This window comes from Solea solea, chromosome 9, assembly GCF_958295425.1.
Source record: "Solea solea chromosome 9, fSolSol10.1, whole genome shotgun sequence".
Lineage (NCBI taxonomy): Eukaryota > Metazoa > Chordata > Actinopteri > Pleuronectiformes > Soleidae > Solea > Solea solea.
Window position 1 is genome coordinate 4042360 of NC_081142.1, and position 22033 is coordinate 4064392.

At 40.7% G+C, this 22033-nt stretch overlaps 1 protein-coding gene across 1 annotated transcript in view; it reads right to left on the reverse strand.

The window, feature by feature from the left end:
- Window positions 1–22033, reverse strand: part of ncanb (neurocan b) — a 146366-nt gene that overhangs the window by 94664 nt on the left and 29669 nt on the right. Inside the window, exons 2-4 of the mRNA XM_058638222.1 lie at window positions 15965–16047; window positions 3260–3489; window positions 3002–3170 (exon numbers count right to left, since the gene is read on the reverse strand). Of these exons, the coding sequence (XP_058494205.1) occupies window positions 3002–3170; window positions 3260–3489; window positions 15965–16037 (472 nt within the window). The 5' untranslated portion in view covers window positions 16038–16047. The remainder of the gene's footprint in view (window positions 1–3001; window positions 3171–3259; window positions 3490–15964; window positions 16048–22033) is intronic.

Here is a 22033-nt window from a genome sequence, read left to right on the forward strand (position 1 = left end):
AATATGAGTTATCTGAGCTTAAGATAATGACTGGGAAATGGGAAACTGCCTATACCACGGTTTTAGAGGTTATTCTCTATATAATAATATAATATAATATAATATATATACAGTTTTTATGTTTCTAAGAGTGATGCGGCGTTTGAATGTCCTTCTTGAGAACTTGGACCTTGTGAACTGGCTTCCTCCAACAGTTCAAATATGGTGCACCCTGCTTTTCACCCTACTGTACACCAGATGAGACTGGCTTCAACGTCCCCTGCAATCCTTCACACTAAAAAAATGAATGAATGGACACTGAGATGCCCGAAATGAGAGTAAATGTGTAGAAGGTACTTCTTTAAAAACAAGTTTACCATACTCCCAATAAAGATCATGAATCTTGTACAGTGTAAAGCAGGCAGCACTGAAGGTGATCTAGGAGCTCGAACATTTTAACAACATCCCAGAGGTTTCATGAATAAATTCAGCAGCTTTTCACTTGACGTGATATCTATTGTCCTCACACACCATTTAATAGTGGGCAGCCATATCTCACCACAGACAATGGTTGACACACAATCAATGGCGCTGTGCTCTGATTGGTAAGACACAGCCAATTAACCAGTCAATATGTGCCAAGAGGAAAAAAGACAGAACAGGGAGCATGTAAGACACAGGCAGTGGTGGAAAAGTTATGAAGACAAGATGGCAGAACAGGAATGTCATTTCATTGTGGCTTAGACACACAAATCTGTTAAGGAGAAGAGCAGAGTGGATTAATATGATATTGATATAGCTGAGCAGTATCAATACTCGCTAATTATTATGTTGAACACTCCGTAGAATTAGTGTGAAGACGGCTGTGGTCTGCCGTGTGGCCTGAGTGCCAATTAAGACTAAGCCCTAGAGATGGGTACTCGTCACTGGCTACGTAATTGGTTTCTCTCTGAAGGAATGGTTTTCGTAGCATTTTAATCGATTGGTCAAGTGGGAGAAGACACAGGGTTTCTCATGCAAAGTGACAGGGGTCTTGCTACTAAAATGTAAAGTACTTTTAAAAAGAAAGATGAGGTGCGCTGCATTTTTCTGTCTGCGAAACCCACAGAGCATCAATGCTGTGATACTGAAATTATAAAGACATAGTGATTAATCATAGACTGATGCGAAAAGTTCACCTAGCCTTCGGGATTGAAAGTGAATCCCAGGAAATAGGATTGAAGTAGCAGTTTCACATTTTTTTGTTTTTTTTGACACGATACTCTGGTCAAAAAGAATAGGAGGAAAATAAAATAAAAAATAAAATAGAAAAGAGTTGAGTGAATATAATTAACAGAGTGAATTTAATTTAAAACAAAAGTCAGTGCAACATGACACCTAGGTGATATGTACATATGTGGTTTCCAAATCTAACCTTCAAATCACAAATCTCATGTTTTCAAAAGGGGAGTTTGTTTTGAAACCAGAAAACTAAATGCTTTTTTATGAGCAGGTGATTAATACTAACATGACCCATCCACATGCTTTCATACAAACATGTACAGGCGACGGGGTGGAGGCTATTGTTACCGCCAGTTACAGACAATGTGACCATAGCTGTGTCTGTGTAAAAAAACCCACGGCTTTTAAAACTAATGTGTGCAACATTAGCATGGATTATTGGTGAGAGGCATGATGGTGCACAGCAGCTAATGCATCGTGTGATTCCCTGTGGTCATTATGATAATAGCTTATTATTAAAAATAGTGAGTGACCTGGAAAGAATATGATGATAGCACTGCAGCTAAACTACTCTGACACAGTAATTATAGTTCTACTACAATGAACTAGCTCCAGGTGGTCTGGCAAAATACGGGTGTCCTGGATACAGATAATTTGGTAAATGGGTTGCCTATTTAGCTAAGCCACCGAGAGCCATAGAATGCTCTCAGAGTAACTCTATTTGACTACAGCGCACACCATGGGGTTCCCACCTTATTGGTTTCATTACGCTTTCAGTGCATTAATGGCACCTGAGTGGCACCAGGTCAATGACGTTTAATGTGTTCTTGTTCCCTCACTCTTTTCCCCATCATCATACGTTCTGCACAAATACAACCAGGATCATATTATTTATGGCAGCTGACCTTGAGTGTAACAATGAGTGAACTGAAACACACACGGTTCGCATAATGACATAAAGGTGTTGATTTTGGTTTATTAGTTATTCTGATTGGGATTATGACTCTGCTTGCCTTCCTTTCCTCCCCACAAATGCTTTAGGCATATGACAATTCAGTATTAACATGTTTAAAAGTGTTTAAACGTGTTACAGAGTATGGCTGTAATTGAAATAAAACACAGCTCTGGTAAGGTACTAATTATAATGATAACTTCAAATTACCAGTAGAAACAATTGACGTTTAATGTTTGCCGTTTTTAAATTCTCTATAAATGAACTGACATGACTTTAATGAACAGGTCACTTGACTTGCCAGAAAAAATAGCAACCACAAAGAGAAATATTAAAATTTCCCATTTCTTGAATAACAGACAGATATTTGTCTTTTTAAGTTTTGTAACTCAAATATTAGTAATTTGTTTATTTTTATGATACGGGGTCGTAGCTCGGTCGTTTACTTTCAAATGCACCTCTTAGCTGTCAATAAAGATTTAGCTTTAGCGGTTTCTTAATTATTTAATGCTAATCACTGCTCCTGAACTTTAATACTTAATAAACCTTTAATTACTTGTGTACAGGGTAAATTGTGGTTCGTTATCTCAATCAGTTAATTAGACTTTAGATTAATTAGCTATCAAATCGCTTAATTAAATGAAGCAACAACTCTCAGGATGTTAGAGAGCATAGTTAGCTCCTGATGGTAGCATGTTGCCCTAAAAATGTGACCCAATCATGGTGCATTCTATATCTCAGGGAATACATTTGAATTATATTAGGTGAAATATGACATTATTGACCATTTCCTTGTGTTAATAGAGTATCATCAAAGAGATCACACAAAAAAGACTGTCTGGTATTCACCTGTCACCTCCAGGGGAACCGTGTCCTGCTCATCATTGATGCCCACCACAACTTCACAGCGGTACAAACCAGAGTCACTGGAACGTAGCCCGGTCAGAGCAAGACTGGCATTGAAGCGGTTGACACTGTAACCAGGCAACGTGACACGACCTTGGAAGGCCTTCTTCACCTGATAGTGGAGGGGAGACAAAAGGGGAAACAATAATGAAGGGAAGAAGAATTAACCACTTGACACCAGACATTTCTCTGTTATTGTACCTTGACCACGTTATCTTTGGCCACCAGGACTGACTGTTCCTTCTGCAAGCCGTCAGAACCTCTTTGGCCCCAGACTTTGGTCCACTTGATCCTGGGAGGTTCATGAGATGAACCAGCACTGGGGCGCAAGGTGAAGAGACAGGGGAGGAGAACAGTTTTGGATAGTTCCTCGCTTATGGTCTGATGGGTCACTCTGCGCATATTCACCACAGTGTCGGCACTGGTTATGCCTGAGGATGGAGAGGAGAGGAGAGGAGAGGAGAGGAGAGGAGAGGAGAGGAGAGGAGAGGAGAGTCAATGCCATTTTGTAAATAAAGCCAGAGGACATTATTTTTCATTACAATGAAAGGTGTTAGTTAATTGCTTCTTGAAGAAGAAAACATGTGATCTCCTTTAGGGTTCTTTTGTTTTCCATGGCTGTAGAGTAAAATGGGAAATCAAGCCATGGTGTCTCAGTCTGATTATCGGTCATTGATCCAGTGGACCATTACTGTTCAACCTAAACAGTGGGAGGCAAGATATCAAAAGTCTTTTCAAACGCCATACATCACTCTGTGATATTGCATTTATGGGATCGATAACTACCACCTCTTTGTAGCTTAAACCAGCCCATCACTGAGATACAAAAACTGCATTAATTAAAACTGATGACAGGGAAAGCGTATCATTATAGAAAAATGTGATGCATTCACAGGAGTTCTGGTATCAGCTAAATCCAGCAGTGCTCCACTGATTTCTTTTTTCCCCCTGTAGTCTTTTACAGAAAACTAATTTTACTCTGGTGGAGTCGTACCTATCATACTCTAATCCTGTGTCACCTTGACTGAAAAGACAGGCTCATTTACATTGCAGAGGGAAATGTGAATTCATAAACAGGTCATTATGTCTGAGCCATTATCATGTTTTTATACACGTATATACTGTACATCTATCCACTGTGGTGGCATAAACACTCGCCTAACACTTTCCTAGCTCCATTATCAGCATCCTTTCCCAAGCAAGAAAAATAACAAGGAGAAGAAAGAACGGAAAATAAAAGAAACAGAATAAAAGCACTGACTAGGTGGGTGGTACAGACAGTGGGGCTGAACTGTGGTGAAAATGAGACTATTGATTTCTTTTCATTAGTGTCACTTTTCCCCTGCACACTTTGTGTTGTATCCTGCTGCACGGTCATTTGATTGGATGCATGTTAAAGCGCGACACACAACGGGGGTGGCCCCTCCTCTGTGTAATTAAAAGGCAGATTGGAGGCGTAGAACAATGTCTTTGCAGCGGTCACAGGAACACCACTGCGTGTGTCACTCAACCCCTCTGGTCATCTCTCTTCTTCTGGCAGCTTTCACTGAAGCATTTCTACTCAGTTCCTCCTCTCCTGTATCATCAGTCTGCATATACATACACTGTACATTATTTTCAGGATGATTCTGATTTTTTAGACTTTGTCTAACCCTGTGTTTGTGTTTACACGCATACACACACACGCCACCATTTTTCATTCCTTACTCGATAAGGTATGGTGAGATAAAACTTTCATGTCCCTGAAGGGCAATTTCCTTTTAAAGACAGAAATCCATACAAATGCATACAAATCAATACATAAAACACATAAGTGAGCATACACACATCCATACAGCACAAAAGGGTCGCACATAATGTTATCATAAGTTGGGCAATGTCATAATGTGTTGAACCAGTAATATTATGACACAGCTTTTCTTTCAAATGATTCCTTTTTTGAGGATTAGACTAGTAATTTAGCAAGTCATAGATAAAGAAAGAATACACTCTATAAAAGAATAAAACCTTTCATTAGAGGAAGTGCAGTGCTTCATTTTTACATGTAAACTACTGTAGTAATGACAAAACATTGTCCAGTGAGTAAACACTAAACATTCTGATTTTCTGATTCGTCTTCTCCTCACAACTCTCCCTGTAATTCTCAGCATAGTGTTAAGAGTTAAGCTCTTGTGTTGTCCACTGACATTCTGCGCACAGGCAGTGATTCATTTCATGTCAAGACAGACAAAGGCAATTGTAACAAGCTGTAGTGGAGTGAGATGGCTGATAACGCAAAGAAGAACCCACAAAAGGTTTCAGAAGTGAAGTCTATGACTCCAAAAAACCCCAGTCATTCAGCAGTTTAACTTATAAACGCCCAATTGGCGTTCCTTCCTCTTAATCCAAATCCAGCTTCTGCTTCGCTCAGCAGCCACTGATAGAGCCTTGATGGCTTGTCGGAGTGCTTGTCCCTAAATCCCAATCCACTACAAGAGCCTGGTTGTTGATGTGGCTATAAAGCCTCTTCACCTAACCCAAGCCACATTGTTCGGCATCTACTTCTTCGTACATCAGGCTTTTGCATTCATAAGGCTCATTGATCCGATCTGGCCTGAGATTGGTAATGATTTCTGGTGAAACGATGAATTTGTGATCACTTTCCAGTCATGGGCAGTATCCCAGAGGCTTGCTAATATTATTGCAGGACGTTTCAGTGCATGGAAGCTGTCCTGCTTGTACAAAGGCAGTGGAGCTTGAGAGTACAGGCATCCAAGTCTTAGCAAATACCATAACACTGCCAGTGTCTCTATATGATGACACATATACAGTCAGGCTGTAGGAGGACGGGTTATGAGACAACATTTTGTGGGCGCTTCTCTGCAAATTCCGCCATATTCCAACCGTTCACTAGCGTTATGGTGCTTTTGTGTTTCCGCCTTGCCTCTATCAGTTGTAATGTAAACTGCATCATGCTCTGTGTGCAGCACAGGAACATCACCACGGGCAACCACAGGAAAACAAAAGACCAATATACTGAAAATCACAGACAGTTATACTTATTTGGCAATGGTTTGAATGTATTGTAATTTAATACTTTAAACTTGCATACTACAGCTTTAAAGATGCAGCAATGTACGTGTGTCGAACGCGGGGGAAAAGTGACGAGTGAAGAGTGAAGAAGATCTGTGTGTTGAGACTGACATGGTGACACAGTCATGCTCGCTCATACACACACAGACACAAACACAGACACGCACAGATCTTTCAGAAGGGACTATCAGGCCCTGCTCCCTGCTGTCGTACGAGGAGGTGGCACACATCTTTGTTTACCACACAGTCACACGTGTGCTCTTCCCTCCCAAACACTCAACAAAGGCACTCAGTGCAGTTCTAGAGAGAAAACTGCTGTCCCTAAGCAGACCTTGCTAGAAACAGAAAAAAAAAACGATTCTTCATCTCCACAGCATCAATTGTCTTGACTCAATGCCAGTTTTGACATTGGTGAGCACCATTTAGGCAACAATTCTTTGCTTGTGGTGCCAATAGCAAGACAGTCACAAATGATGCCAAGAAAGCTTCTAAATCCTGACCTCATTCTCTTTCCGCTTTCTTTACTTGGACAAATGTCCATCTTTATTTCCCCACTGGTGCTGCCATTCACACAACTAAGTAAATCACCTTAATCTGCATGTGTCTTTCATAAGAGACCTAAATTACATTTGCTGGAGGTCAAATGGTAATAAAAGAAACAGAAATAAACAGAGACAAATCATCACCCTCTTCCACCATGGGAATGAAAGTAAACAGATGAATATCTTTGCTATAACAAATCTGCATTTAGATGGAAATGCTACAACAAACATAACCCCAACAAGACTGCTGTTTGTCTCCATTTGTGTTTGGCGCTGCACTTTGTCACTCTTTTCTAAACAAGGCTCAATTGGATGTTGGGTGAAAAGTGAAAAAAAGGGAGAAGCAAGACCGAGCTGAATGTCAATACAGCTGAGAATAAAAAGAGGACATTGTAAAACCTCATAGTGGAAAACATTGTATTGTAAAGTCTAAATCAGTGTGGTGGGCTTTGTTAAATGTTAACAGGCAGAACTGTTATTGACCTCAACCAGTCTTGTGTCTTTTTTCTGTCAGCACAAGTGTTGAGAAGGGCATCGAGTGAGACGATTCATGCTCCAGCTCCTCCTGGAGGATCCACTCTCAGCAGCTTACAGATAGTGCGCGGATTTTCTTATTTTCTTTCTGGTGGTTCACCGCGGCATCAACGTGATCCTCACTGTTGGCCCATCTGTCTTCACTTTAGAGGTGCTCTCAAATTATTAAACACAGTCAGGGAGCCTTTATGTGGCTGGCACAGAGCTGCACACAGACACAGGGTGAGGGGTAATGGCATTTTCGCTTCAATACTAACACAATTGGGGACATCATTCCATGTTCTCCCCATATTTTTCCTATTCTTTCTTTCCAATGTGCCCACAATTGCTTTAGCTGTGATAGAGGTACCTCAATTTTCCCAAATCAAATCCATCAGCCTGTCAGTCAGGAGCTACTGGGATTGATGGAAAGTATTTTCTCCTGTTGTTGCTGCTCCACTCCAATTGTCTGCATGTCACCTGAGTATGTGTGTGTGATGCATGCTGTATATTTGCACACGTGTCATAGATTAGCTGTTTGAAAGAGTCTTGCCGCTGTTTGTTGATCACTGAACTACAGCAGGCTCAGATAAAGCTGCACTCGTCATTTTTTTTAGCTTAGTTAGCTTAAATCTGCAACATGTTGTTAAATGCATGACGGCACTGTGAAAAAGGATTTGAAAGGATGAAATAGCAGAGCTATTTGCAAGGCCCAAGATATTTAATAGCCTGCCAAAAACTTTCCGGGAAAGGAATATGTTACATTTTGGTACAGAGTACAGAGGAATTACCAAATCCTCTGAGACGTATGTTTTAAGTAGTTGTCGATAAGTCCTTGAAAGTCTGTGTAAGTTGACTTTTATTTAGCAAATTTTCTGCAAAGCTGCAAAAAAACAGTATTAACGAATAGCTATATGCATACAGTATAATATATTCAATTAAGAGAACATGAGAATAAGTTAAATTGACCAAAAACACCAAATTCTGGTGTCCCAAAATTCTTTGATCTCACTCATGGAACAACTCAAATTACAGTTAATTAGCAGTGAGATGGAAAACTGTCTCCATTTGCCAGATAATTGGAATCAAATTACATTTAACATTTCAAAATGTAGCAACACATAAAGTAAAATAAAACACTGGCTGTGGTGTGAAGTTGCAATGTTCTCAGGTGCAGTGCACAAATAAATTTGATTTCCAGGAAGCTTTCAATTAATTTACAGTTGTCATCTTCTTTTTCAGTAAGTTCATCTTGATTTTATCATTTAAATTTACAAAATTAAATGCAATAATACTATAAAACAACTGATTCAAAAAATAAAAAAATAAGCACGTTTATAAAATGAGCAGAAAGTGGGTGAATAATTTTCTATCTTCTGATATGAATAAAACATATCAGGAGCAGCAGCCGAAAGTGTGGGTTTGTTTTTGTGACAGTGGATGGTCTGACAAAACTGCTTGCTGTCCTTATTGTTTTGTAAAGGGACATGGAGACATGCATTCTTTTAACAAGTACCTGAGTGAGGTGTAAAACCACATGGCAAAAAAAAACCAAAGAAGACAGGGGAAAAAAGGAGGCTGCTCTAAAACACTAACACCAAATCAGGGTTTAATTGCAGACTTGGAGAGTGAGAGAATGCTGAGAGTGGCAAATGCTGTGGAGTCACACAATGGCCTTTTGAAACCAGACAAACCATATTTATATAAAAGGATGAAGCACGGGGGAAGAACCTGAGGGGAAATCTCACTGAGTGTGAGGACTGAAAGGTCACACTCCACAAAATCTGCTGTCAATTACACCATAGGCACACCCTACAGCATACCAGGCTGTATTGACTATTATGGGACCATAGCTTACAAAATGGACACATGGTGTTAGACCTGAAACTAGAGATTGAAATGACAGCATGTGAGCGGAACACTTAAGAATGAGCACTCTTCAATCCACTGTTCAATTTTTTACACTGTGGTCCATTTTCAGACGGCTGCACTGAAATCGCTCACTAACTTCCTCTGGGTTTAGAGGGTTTTTCGCACAATGTTCAGCAGGTGCAGAGTTTTCAGTTACGGGCAATAAACTTCATGTTGCGACTTCAATTGTATCTCTGATCGCTAGGTTAAGCTTGTTATAACAAGCCTGACTGCACAGATGTGTCAGGTATCAATATGTCTCTCAGTGCCTGAACCAGTGACAAGGAGAGAGAGAGAGAGAGAAAAGAGTCAGGGGGAGCTGAGTTCAGTTAAAGCTAAAGAATACATCCGCATGTGCTCCTTCATCCAATGTGAGCGTTAGTTAAGGTCACATCAGTTTTTCACATGCCGCTCCATGCTCCTGTGAAAAAAACAAAAACTTTTATGCTTGTTCCCACTCTGCTCCTTACCTCTGTGTGAGACCATAATCTACTCTGTTTGTTTATGCAGCGGAACGTAATGAGGATTGTCCTGAACTTTACATTGGGGAAACCAAATTAAGCTGTTCACCTACATCTAAAAGGACAGAGGACAGTCTTTTAATGATGAGAATGTTCACCTTCTGGCCAGGGAAGACAGGAGGACTGAAAGAGGAGTGAAAGAAGCCATCAGCATCTGGAGAAACCATCACTTAACAGAGGAGGAGGCATATGTAGCCGACTCTCTGCCACCTACAATGTTGTCCTGAACTCAAATCCAGAAAGGATCAACACTCGCAAACTAAGTCTCGCAGGCAACCCTAACAACCCTCTTTCACACTTTGCCTCAGGGTAAACTAACAGCCTGAAACTGGGGGTTTTCAAAGTTTTTCCGTAAACACAGCATTGTTTCAAAAATTGATTGCATACACGCAAAATCTCCCAGAACGACTATGAACACTGTATAATATATGTCAGACCTGTATGTGGCGCTCTGTACAAACTCTATACACATGAAGAAGGCGAGCAAGAGAAAGGTAGGACTATGACATCATAATCCTATTTTCTCCTGTAACACCTTGCTCCATGTGGAGAAAAAGTTGATATGATACAAAACGTGTCCTAAACTTGTTCTTTTGTGTACACACACTCTGTGTCGGGGGGTGAATGACCGGCATTTCATGACATAAAAGCACTCTAGGTAGGTATTCAGAACGCCTGGATTTGTACACCAGTTAGTCAGAAATGAGAAAGCCTCTTGGATGAGAGGTGAAACATCTTCAATGTATCCTGAAGATGACTTTGACATGGATGACTGAGAAGGTGGATAGCTTTTCTTAGAATTGCAAACTAACTAACTGCTTTTTTTTGCCAGCAACAGTCACCCTTTGATAGTAAGTCAAGTGAATATAGGTTTCAGATACTTCTACACTGGCTCCACTTCCTGGAACCAGAGATTAGATATATTTTTTTGTAAAGTCTATGGATTACAACAAACTCACTCACTCTCTCACTGGTGCCAATCCCAGCTGTCATAGGGCAAAAGGGCAGGTCACCAGTCCATCACAGGGCCACAAACAAACAACCATTCACTCCCACACTCACACCTACAGTCAATTCAGTGTCCAATTTGCCTAATCCCTAAAACTAAGCCACCAAAACAACAACTATGGCAACAGAGGCCCCGATGCAATAAACGCTAAGGAACTTCTGATCAGGGCAGAGTTTGAAAACACACACGCTCACAGAGCGAGACTGACACAAGTGACAACACACACCAATACTCTGTTAGGCAAACATCATGCAGAGTTTGGCAATTGTCTCCATGCTGATTATCTCTGACATGCAAACCTCTACCCAAAACTGTTCCTGCCAATCCCACCTGCTTCTCCCTTTCTTTCTTCTTTCCTTCCGTGCCTGCACTCCTCCTCAGATGTTCTCTGTTATTCTCTTTTTTTCTTCCCATCATATTTTGTCTGTGTCTCACTCACTGGGGCTGTGACTCCCATCTGCATCTTCCGTATTTTCTCCACTAATCCAGCAGTCAAATCTACTACATTTTATCACACTCTTCATTTTTTATTTTTGGGTGTGAATTTTGTCCGTTAAAAATATTCCTTGTTTTACAACAACAACAAATCTCCGGAGAGAAGATAAACTTCTCATCACTTCAACTTAATTAACTTAATTTCATTTCACTTTAATTGTATTTTCAAAGCATCAAATCAAAACGTACTTAATGAACGCACTTTACAAAAGCCTTTTTCCACCTATGGTCCCAGCTCGCTTCGCCTCGCCACGGCACGGTTTAGTTTGGTCTTCAACTACAAAATAGTACCTCAACGTGGGCGGAGTCATCACTGCACAACTGCATGAAACTGCCGTGACGTCGTTTTACCCACGACACACACAAACTAGTGACTTGTAAAGCAGTTGTTTTGAGTGTAACTGAATCATTAGAATTAGTTCATTAAAACTATTTCTTCAGTCACTAATGGAAACGGAAAATTACCGTGCCAAGGCGGGGCACGGTGTACAGCCAATATTAGCTTTGTACTTTTTACCAGTTTATGGGCTAAATGCATCCATGGCCAACAGAATAACTGGGACCAATCCCCACATTCAGCAACATATATGAATCGTATCTACAGGTATGTAAACATTTCTTTCTCATTTATATTTCATGTTTATAGACTTTTATAGAATTTTGTGCCTTATAAATACTACTGAATCACTGATATCTGGTTCCTTGTTGCTTATTTCTATAAACAGTGATTGAGAACAGGGTTGTGGTGAAGAGATGAGGGAGTGTAGCCTCCAAATAATCGTGTTAAAGTTGCATCATATCCTGTGAAAGGGTGCCAGTCAGAAAAGGGTCCTAGACCAGACCTAAATGGAAGGACCAGATATTTACTGAGGAGAAAAGACACAAAAATGTGTATTTTCCCCAACTACCTTAAACCTGCTAACCTCTCACTCATCATATTACTAATGTGCAATATATTGTTTGCAAGTATTATGTGAAATGTGTGCAATAATAATCCCATCTGGTTACTTGAACACTAAATGGCATATTCTCTGATTATTCTGTTTTCACTGCTTATTTATGTATTTATTTATTGTATTGTTAGCAATTTGAACTCTGCTTTTAAATCAGCATTCTCATTTCTGTTTTTTTCAGAGTTTGGGATTTTAAATGTGCCTCGGGGGCACTCGCAAAAGCAATTTCCTTGTGCTACACAATGAGCATAAAGTGCTTGTCTCTTGAAGAGTGTTTGTGATAAAGCAGACAAACATGGATACTGCGTGCCTGATTCATGACAGTCGGAATATTACAGTAGCTTTGCAAAAGTAACCATGGACACGCTTCACACAGCCACAACTGTGACCATGGGCCAGTTTTGGTTTGGTTTTGGTGGCACCAAACCATCAATGCACTATATAAACTGTGCAGAAGTCTATCAATAGATTCATTGACTGTGTTGTTACTATGTTTACTCACTTATGTTCTTTTTATTGGCTCAGTCGCTGACTACTAAGAATCCAGAATCTCCCCTTCCCTGTGTACATTTGTGAAGCCTCCTCACAAAGCCGTGGGATATGTGTGCACATCTTGTGATGCATTTTTAACTCGCATGGTTTGTTAAATCAATTTGCACGGCCCTGGGTGAATTTGCATCTAATCACGTCTTTCCATTAACTGCGTATGCAATCACATCACCTCTTCAGTTCACTTGAAGTTCTGTCTGTCCACGTAATTACAGCCGAGATCCACTGAACGTGGCCCAAGGCCATGCAAAGTTTGCCCCCCCATCCTTTTCAGTGTGATGTGAGAGGATGGTTTTTGTAAAGGCATGCGTGGGATCCCAGGTGATGCAGGATTGACTGGTGGTGTGAAAACAGGATTCAATTACGTTTTTTAACCTTATGCAAATGAGGGATGAAATTCACTTGAAGGCTCCTCTTGAGGAAATGAAGGAGGGAAAAAAGTGACGGGATGAAAAAATGTACCTGCCGTTTTTACCTGCAGGGCATGGATGACTGTAAAGGAAATGGTTATTATTATGGCCTCTGGGTTCTCAATTTTTCAAGTACCTCATTACAAGTACTTAAGTGACTTAGCCTCTTACACTCCTTCCGTGTTACCATCCTATCCTAAATGTTTCAATTCCTCAATCATTTATTATATGCTCTAACCGCCCCTCAAACCTTTCCTGACAAGGGTGTCCTCCTACACGGTCCTTCTGACTCCAAACCAGGCTTCACAGGAAGTCCCTGCTGCTGCCCTGACTAATTTGTGCACCTTCTGAAGCATTACGATATATTTATCTTGTGTGGCATGCAGCCAACATTTTAAATTCATATAACTACACACAGAAGTGCATGCAGAAAAGTGCAGGAATGCTCAGCTTAATGCTTCCTCCAGCACCACATTTTCACCCTCTCCTGTCAAGTTAAGTGTCACGGGGTGAGCTGTAGTGCCAACACTTCCCGTACTCTTCTCAACTGACTCTTTCAAAAGCCATTCAGCCAGAACCAAAAAGTAGAAGATGCCAGATTGGAGAGAAAGAAAATGAAAAGAGTGGACGTTAATGCCCTCAAAAACTTAAGTCCTCCAGAGCAGAGTAGCAAGGAGTATTTGTAACACATACACTTCTGAGATGCAGATCCTCAGTGTGTGTGTGTGTGTGTGTAGGGTCTCACTGCTGTGCAAATTGGCTGCATAAACCACCTGGCAGATGTAACCTGAAGGTTTCTTCACAAACATACCCACGCAGACAGAGACAGAGAAGTTGGCTGCATTTCCATCATCTCTGACTGCAGAAGTGTGCCCCGAGTCACAAAAAAGGCCCCAGTGCCAGGTCTGAGGATTTTCGTTTGTCTTCACAGATGCCAGAAACAATGCAATGCAGAGAGAAGTAGACCATCAGGAAGACATCAGAGAGCAATGAGGGGGTGTTCAGTCTGTCCTGTGTTCGCACAAAAGCATGCAGATGCACAGCGAGCCAAAGAGAGTGTGGAGAGAGCGAAGGTGGACTGACAGGTCTGAATCATTGTGTTGTGTTCTCGTCCCTGTAGCACTGTGGTATACACAAGGATAACCTTCAAGAGAGATAGTGAGGGAGCATGTGGAGCAACCAAACCACACATAATATCAAGTAAAGGGTCTCCATCAGCATCTTTCTCATTCTCTCAGCAAATGCAAGTCTGTAAAATAAGGTAAGCACACGAATGCAAAATGTCAACACTCTTCAGAGTTTGTATAATTTGCTGGCGCACAGTGAGAGGATTAAGATCCTAAACTCTAGCTTTTCAGCCAACTCAAAGCACATTTTAATGAGCTCAGGAGTAGCAGAAATAAACATCTGAGAGAGTTAACGAAATATCAAAAACTTTGCTATTTCAGAAATGGCTGAATGGATGAATTTGAGCCTTGCCGTGATAAATGCTTTGAGTTTTCTCATGTTTACCACACTTTTCTCTTTTCACCTTCTCTGGAAAGTGCTGCTGGGCCACTAACGAGAGGAGTAAGCAATGAAGGTCTTTCACATGTTGGAGGTGTGTGCTGGGTCAGTGTGACCAAGTCTAACATAAAGGAATGGGCTCTTCCACAACACAACAGAGCACTGCTGATCAGTCATTTGTTTGGTGTTACTGCCCTCATGGTCTTTTATACATGAAGGCTACAATAAATGAAAGAAAGATCACATTTTCTGCAATTTGCTGTAGTAATTTGAGCTGTACCAATGAACCCGAGCACTACAGAGAAGAACATTGTTGGTTGATGAATTTGAAACATTTCTGGTTTGTTTTTCCACTAGTTTTTTTTACAGTTCAGCAACATTTAAAGGAGCATAATGCTAGCAGGCCACAGTCAGTCTGCTTTGATTAAACTGCACCCAAAGATTTGTAATGAAACATTTTTTGAGTGGGAAACTTGTGTTTGTTGGAGGATCCAAGTGATTGATTCTGAAGATAATCAGCAGGAAATGAATCAGAAAATATTTGGTTATTAATCATTTATTGCGCTGACCTATGCAGGACCAAGCTTCACTGTGTCCCAGTCCAGGATCCACCTCCTACACAGGCTGCATTTGAAAGCAGTTTGTCTCACAGTGCAATGATTAGGATTGATTGGAGATTTTGAAGGTTCCTTGGATGTTTCCATCCATTCCGACAAAAAAACAACTACTTTCATTGTGTGCCAGTGGCAAACCGTTCTTTTTTTTTTTTTTTGAGGGTTTGAATGATTTATATTGTGATTTAATTAATAAAGTTCAAATAGATAAAGATAAATTCTGTTCAATATTGACTGTGTTACAGATTCAAAACTAAATGGAGAAGAAGATATGAATTGTTTCTAACATTAATCTATTTTGAAAAGACACACAAAACAATGAAATCGCAGCTTTTGTAATTTGTTTGTAATTGATACTTGATTAGTAACGATAAATTGTTTCGCCCTAATAGGCTTTGTCACAATGAAAGAGTAAAAAAACAAACAAACAGGGGGCCTTAATATGTGTTGCGTTGCATGCCCTTAGTGCAGCTACGGCTCTGTTGCCAGGCGACAGTGATCGGGCAGGACAAATCCTACATGGTCAAAGAATGTCACTGTCTTTCTCAATCATGCAGACCGTAGCTGACCAAAGCTAGTGTATGTTATTGTGATCTGCAGAGCTTCACATGGATGGGTCCACTTGAGGGGGTCTACAGTACAAGTTGCAAATGTCCAGATTTCAAATCGTATCCACATGAGCGGCCGTGACGATTATTAGAGTCGTAGAAGTAACATTAGAGGGCATTTCTGAAACATTTTGGTATAATTATCGGAAGTTTACACAGGAACTCAGGTGACAGGGAGCATTTCCAGTTTAATGAGGACTCACCGCAGACTGTGGTTTGAAGCAGAAGGAAGGCCAGCAGGGGCTGCAGTCCACACACAGGCAGTTCGCCACGCATCCTGCTGCACCTGGAGACAGAGATGAAGAGTGGGATGGAGGGAGGGAGGGAGGGAGGGAGGGAGAGTGAGTATACAAAGGCAACTGAAATCAACAACAAATCAGCATTCGCCTTGTGAGGTTTTTCTAATACACACTGTAGACGGGTGAATCAGAAGCAGTAATTCCTTTTCATTCTGTTCAGTTCAGTCTTCACTCTAATTTACTGTTTAAAAATGAGTGTCGGGTATGATGAAGTCCCCTGAAGGCCCTTTGGGGCTGTGATTAAGTGTTTGTAAGTGCAGTACAAACAAACATAATATAGCCATCATGTGTAATCTTTTTTTAAGTGTAGAAAAGAAATGTGGCATTTTCTTTTTACTTCACAATGAAATTTAAAGACTTTTGTTAAAATATTGCCGTTACCAGTTTATTACTCTTGCAGTTTACAGGGTAGATAAACCTGCTCCATTTTGGGAATAGGCAGGGGGGAAAAAATAGACAGACCATTAAAATGGCAACTTTCCCAGGGTGTTTAAAAACACAGATGCTCACTTTATACTCATGCCCTCCTAAAGCTCCTGGGTTGAAATCTACACTAATATATAGCCACTGGTGCTAAACACTGAGAATATGCAAGCAGTGCACATGCACGCGCACAAACACACACACACACACACACACAGCTAATGTCATATGAAAACCTGCCAACCGAGACGCGATCGCTGAAGAAAAATACGGTGAACATCATAAAAAGTAAGGAGTGTCTGAATGTGCTGCTCTACATTCACAGACCTTGAGTACAACATCCCCTGCTGTGGCAAACAACACATACAGTAAGCCCAAGCACTTACAGTAATATCTGCTAAATGTTGAACAGTAGGAATAATGTTAGCGTGGCGAGTTCAGCCCACTCTACCCCACTCATGTGGAAAATATACGCACACACAACTACCAGCGCAACTACCTCCAAAAAACAGAGCACACATGATTCATTTGAATGTAATTAACACATTTTATAGTGAAAAATACCAATGCCCTCAGCCTTTATTTTCAATTTCTTGAGTGCAATTTCTGTCAATCAACAGTGCTGATACGCATCAATGCACATTTTAAGTGGTTATGTGTAAGTCCTGGCCCTTTTGTAGTGGGTATACAGCATATACCTGCTTATCACATAGGCTACACCTCTGTTTGGGCTGCAGCTAATGATTATTTTTACTTGTTTGGTCCATATTGTTTCTCAAACATGAAAATGATGATGTTCTCAAATGTTTTGTTTGGTCCATAAACCACAATGATTCAGTTTCAATGATTTATTTGTGATATGGAGCAAATAATCTAGAAAATATGCACATTTAAGAGGCTGAAAAACTTGTTTAAATTCTTTAAAAAAACACTCAAACCGATTAATCAATTATCAAAATAGTTGAAGATTAATTTAGAAATCGATTAACAATCAAATAATTGTTTCAGTCCTATGTAAGATACACACTAATTTTCTTTAAAAATAACGTTTATCCCATCATGCCAGCTGACTGCACTTTTCATGGATGCCTCTTTGTGTTTTTACTTCAACCTGTTTGCAGCCATGTCACTTTAAGAGCACACATTTGCTGTCTCACTTAACATACAGTCAAACAAATCACTTTCTGTGTGCAGCACTGGAATATCACGAGAATGTTTGATTTAAATGTCGTTTAGATACAAGAGAGAGTCGTTAAGATGATCTGACATCTGTTTGAATGTGACAGACATTTGTTTTTATTTAAAAGTTACACACTACAGTTTATGTCATACCAAAGAGAATGGTTTACAAAACCTCAGGTAGAAGATGCTCAGCTGCTGATGCAACTTCTGCAATATAAAAAACAGCCATAAAAAAAAGCACAGGAGCAAAATCTCAGTCGAAGTTTGCCCTGCTGAAAAACCAGCTGAAAAAAACCATATCATAGTGTCATATTAAATACTCAAAAATATCTATTTGACAGCCAGGTTGGATCTTTCCATCTATAATATATTTGCACATGTTTAATTTCGGAGAAAATCAAAACATTTTTTGAAGGCAGTGGATAATCTTGTTGTCTTACCCACAGTGGGTCATTTTTTCTCCCAACCAAGTGATATGTTTGTTTTGATGCGGAGAATAGTAAATAGATTGTGATGCTAGTATCTGAATCTGAAATGTTGTCTTTGCCAAAACGTTTTCACATCCTTTCACATTTATCTGTGCAGCTGTGCTCATAGTCGCCTGGAGCAAGAGAGGAAACAAGAAATGGAGACAGAGTTGAACAAGGCTGAATTAATTTCCTCACACTTGGGTATGTATGTGTGCCCTGAAATAAATATGTGCATTTATTCTTCTATATTTGACTATTTGATACATGGGATAGAGACCAAATGAGGTAAGTCAGCGAGTGCCGTGGGTCTCGAGAAACCCTGAGTGTAAATAATGAATATGGTATCTCCAGAGACATGGCGGGCTGAGCAGAGCCTGAGGGCAGGGGAGTCGTTTGGGGGAGAGGAGGAGAATTTGGCGGCTGGTAGTCGAGATGCTGAACACAAAAAGCAAGGGTCACTTACAAGAGCACTGGTCACTTTCAATCAAAAAAAATGCAGCCAAGGTCAAAAACACTGACCTCATACCAAGTCATCTCTGCTGAGCCATGGCTGAATGGAAGTTGATTTAAAAAGGTCTGTGAGAGATGAATACATGCAGTGTTCATCATGAGAGTCACAGTAGACACTGCTCATGAGCAATTCTTCCTAAAGTGGTGTTAATGTTTTGCTGTAATCGTAATATTAAATACTCAGTATCAGCAAGGACTGAAAATCATGTGATCGTATTTGTACTCAGAAAAAATCGATGTATCATTATCGGAAACACAATCCCTTTTAATTTGTTGCTTTGTCGATGATGAAAATGAGGATTAAACATGACTACTTAACAACTGACAAATGATTCACATCCCCCTTTTTACTTACTACAATCACCCCAGAAAGTTACATATATGTATAAATCACTGATTTGATGCATATAAACCCTTCCTGACAAGTGCTTTGGCTTATCTTTATTACACAGTATAAAAATTCACAATTTTCATAAAGTGAAATACTGAGTCCCATTTTTACGAAGGTTTCCTGCTTTCTCCCTAGTTTGTGTTTATGTGCTCTCAGGGTTAGAGGCACGTATGTTTACTACTATGCTTGTGCTGTTACATACTCCACATCACCCGCCTCTCCCTGGTGCACATACATCACCATTGATTCATTTTGCATTGTGGCATCTATTGAAGCTCAGATTCCAGACTACATTAACAGTGCAACAGGTGAAAAACGTATCCTTTCCTTCCTGTAGCAGAGCTTTGACCTCAGTGTTACTAGATCTCTGCCCTCATTTCCCCGTATTTCATTTGTGATGCATCATCTTTTCTCTTTATTGCCCCAGCCGCACTAAAATTCAGTTAACTTGACTCAGACCTGACCTTCAGACACATCCACAGTTTGATGGATGTTGATGCCGGTTGAAATGTTCTGTTGCTTGTTTACAGTGGGCAGAGTGTTGTTGTGGTGGTTAGCATGCAGCGGTGTGTTCTCCTTCTTTTCACATGGGTTTTTTTTCTGGGTACTCCAGCTCCCTCCCACAATCCAAAAAAACGTGCAGTTTGGGGTTTTGTTGGAGACTCTAAATTGACTGAGGCTGAGTATGTGAAAGTGAACGGTTGTTTGTCTCTGTTTGTTAGTGCTGTGATAGAACTGTCCCGAGTACCCTGCCCCTCGCCCAGTTACAGCTTATCCAACTCCCTCAGAGGTTAAAAGGCTGTATAGATAAAGGCTTAACGTTTACAGTATGGATGGGGTTTTTATTATAATAGAGTGTCTAACTCAAGATTATGAACTGATGTCTTCTCAATTACAGCCACAAAGAGTGCTTGTCAAATCATAGCTTTGGACCTAAAGACGAGGTAGTGCAGGCCTGTCAAGGTCTGGATATTTTCTACCTGCTGAACTAGGGCAGTGGGGAAGTAATACGAACAAGAATCTGTATTGTGACAGCTCTGGGTTCTTGGTAGAGTGAGTTGTCCTCCAGCCAGGAGGTTGGGATTGGATCCCTGGCTCTTTGCTGCTTGGTTTACATGCTGATGTATCACTGGGTACGACACTTGATCTCAAACCTAACAATTCAAGTAGCCTAATCTTAAGAAATATATTTATTTTTGTAACACCCAAAATTCCTGCTGGGTTTAATAGCAGGAAAAAAGACCGTGCAAAATCTCAGCATGTCAGGCAAGTGCACTGTTCCCTACCAACCTGTCACAGATACTGTGAATATGACAGATAGACCAGGAGACATGGGGTTAGACCGTTACAGCCAGACAGCCAGATGAAGAGGGAGACACATGGAAGAAAATACAGAGGGAAGGGGTTGCAACTTAGTTTTCTGTCCCTGTCAAAGACCTTTTACAAGGCCAACCTCAACCTTCCATGAAGCCCGGTAGCCCCATCTGTTGTTCCATGTCACCTTTAATCTTATTCTGTACTTCTATATTTGGATAAATTTAGCTGCCACTCTATGTCTGCCACCATCTGCATCCCAAGCTCACAATTTGTACATTTATTCTCCCTTTATCTTTATTTTCTTTACTTTTCTCAATATGTTATGTCACTCTTCCGTCGCCATGATGCATTATTAAGAGGCCTCATTAATCACTCAGGCTGCCTGTCTGTCACTCCATGATCCCACACTGCTGTTGTTCCTGAACACACACAGAGAGACACACACACACACACACACACACACACACTGGTGCAGGTTTCACAGGCGGTGTGAGTCCCATCAACTCTTCTAAGTCCCTTTGAGTGAAAAATGAGGCCACCCTCAAGTGACAGAAGACAGTTTTCCTTCCTGGAGTATATTACAAGGCTTTAGTAAGCAACCTGTCACACTGTGTCATACGTAAATGGCTTTAGTGCTTCAGATTTTCTGCACAAATGGGGCCGGTATGCTGTTTGCACCTCATATAGAACCTCAGAGCATGCATCATCCTCAGGTTGGTTTCTTTTGTTGCTTGCGAGTTACAGTATAAAAACCCTGAAATGAAAATAAAGTCTGAGTGGGTGGCTACGGTCCAGCTCATGAAACCTGTGGAGCAGCAGAACATCTCAAAGCTCTGGGATAGAAACGAACACACTGTCAAAAGCAATTCAGATTAGTCACTCAACTACACTCAGTGATTCACCAGCCATACTGTATATGATATCCATAATATATGGCCGCATATGATGGCCATAAATTAAATTGGTACAGTACGTTATGGTCTGGGACGGTAAGGTCCTCGGTCGCAAGGGAGTGACGTTTCTGTCGCCCAATCAGCTGATTGTCGTGGGTGAAGCTGGTTTAGCTTGACCCGTACTGTACAGTACCATTGTACTCTGGTACCAAAGGGATGGGTACCAAAAATGAAACAGTGGGGGCTGGTTATTTTGGAGCTATTACTAAAGAAAATGTGTACCGTACCACACTGAACGTCCTACTACAAAAATCATGAGAGGTTGTGTGATATTCATTCAAGAGAGAGATGCAATAAGAGGCACTGCAGTGCTTTGCTAGGCTACATATAGGCTTGGAAGGGACTGAATCCTGGTGGACCACTGTGAGGGAATATGGCAGGGCTCCAAAAACGAATAAATTGCCATTCAAATGAGAGCACCACCATATTGGCTAATTACAGTGAGAGCCAGACGCTCTCACACACACGTTTGCACAGTATTTGTAGTGAGGACACTCATAAGAAATAATGCATTCCTTAACCCCTTACCCTAACCATCAACTAATTGCCTATCCCTAACCCTAAACCTAACCTAAACCCAATTTACCCCTTAAAAGAAAAACTTTTAAGGGGTAACAGAACATGGGGACCTCACAAACATACCCCCCCACACACACACACATACACACGGACAAATAGTGCACACACAGGCAACAACAACAGTTTCTGAGTTTCTGAGAGGCAGGAG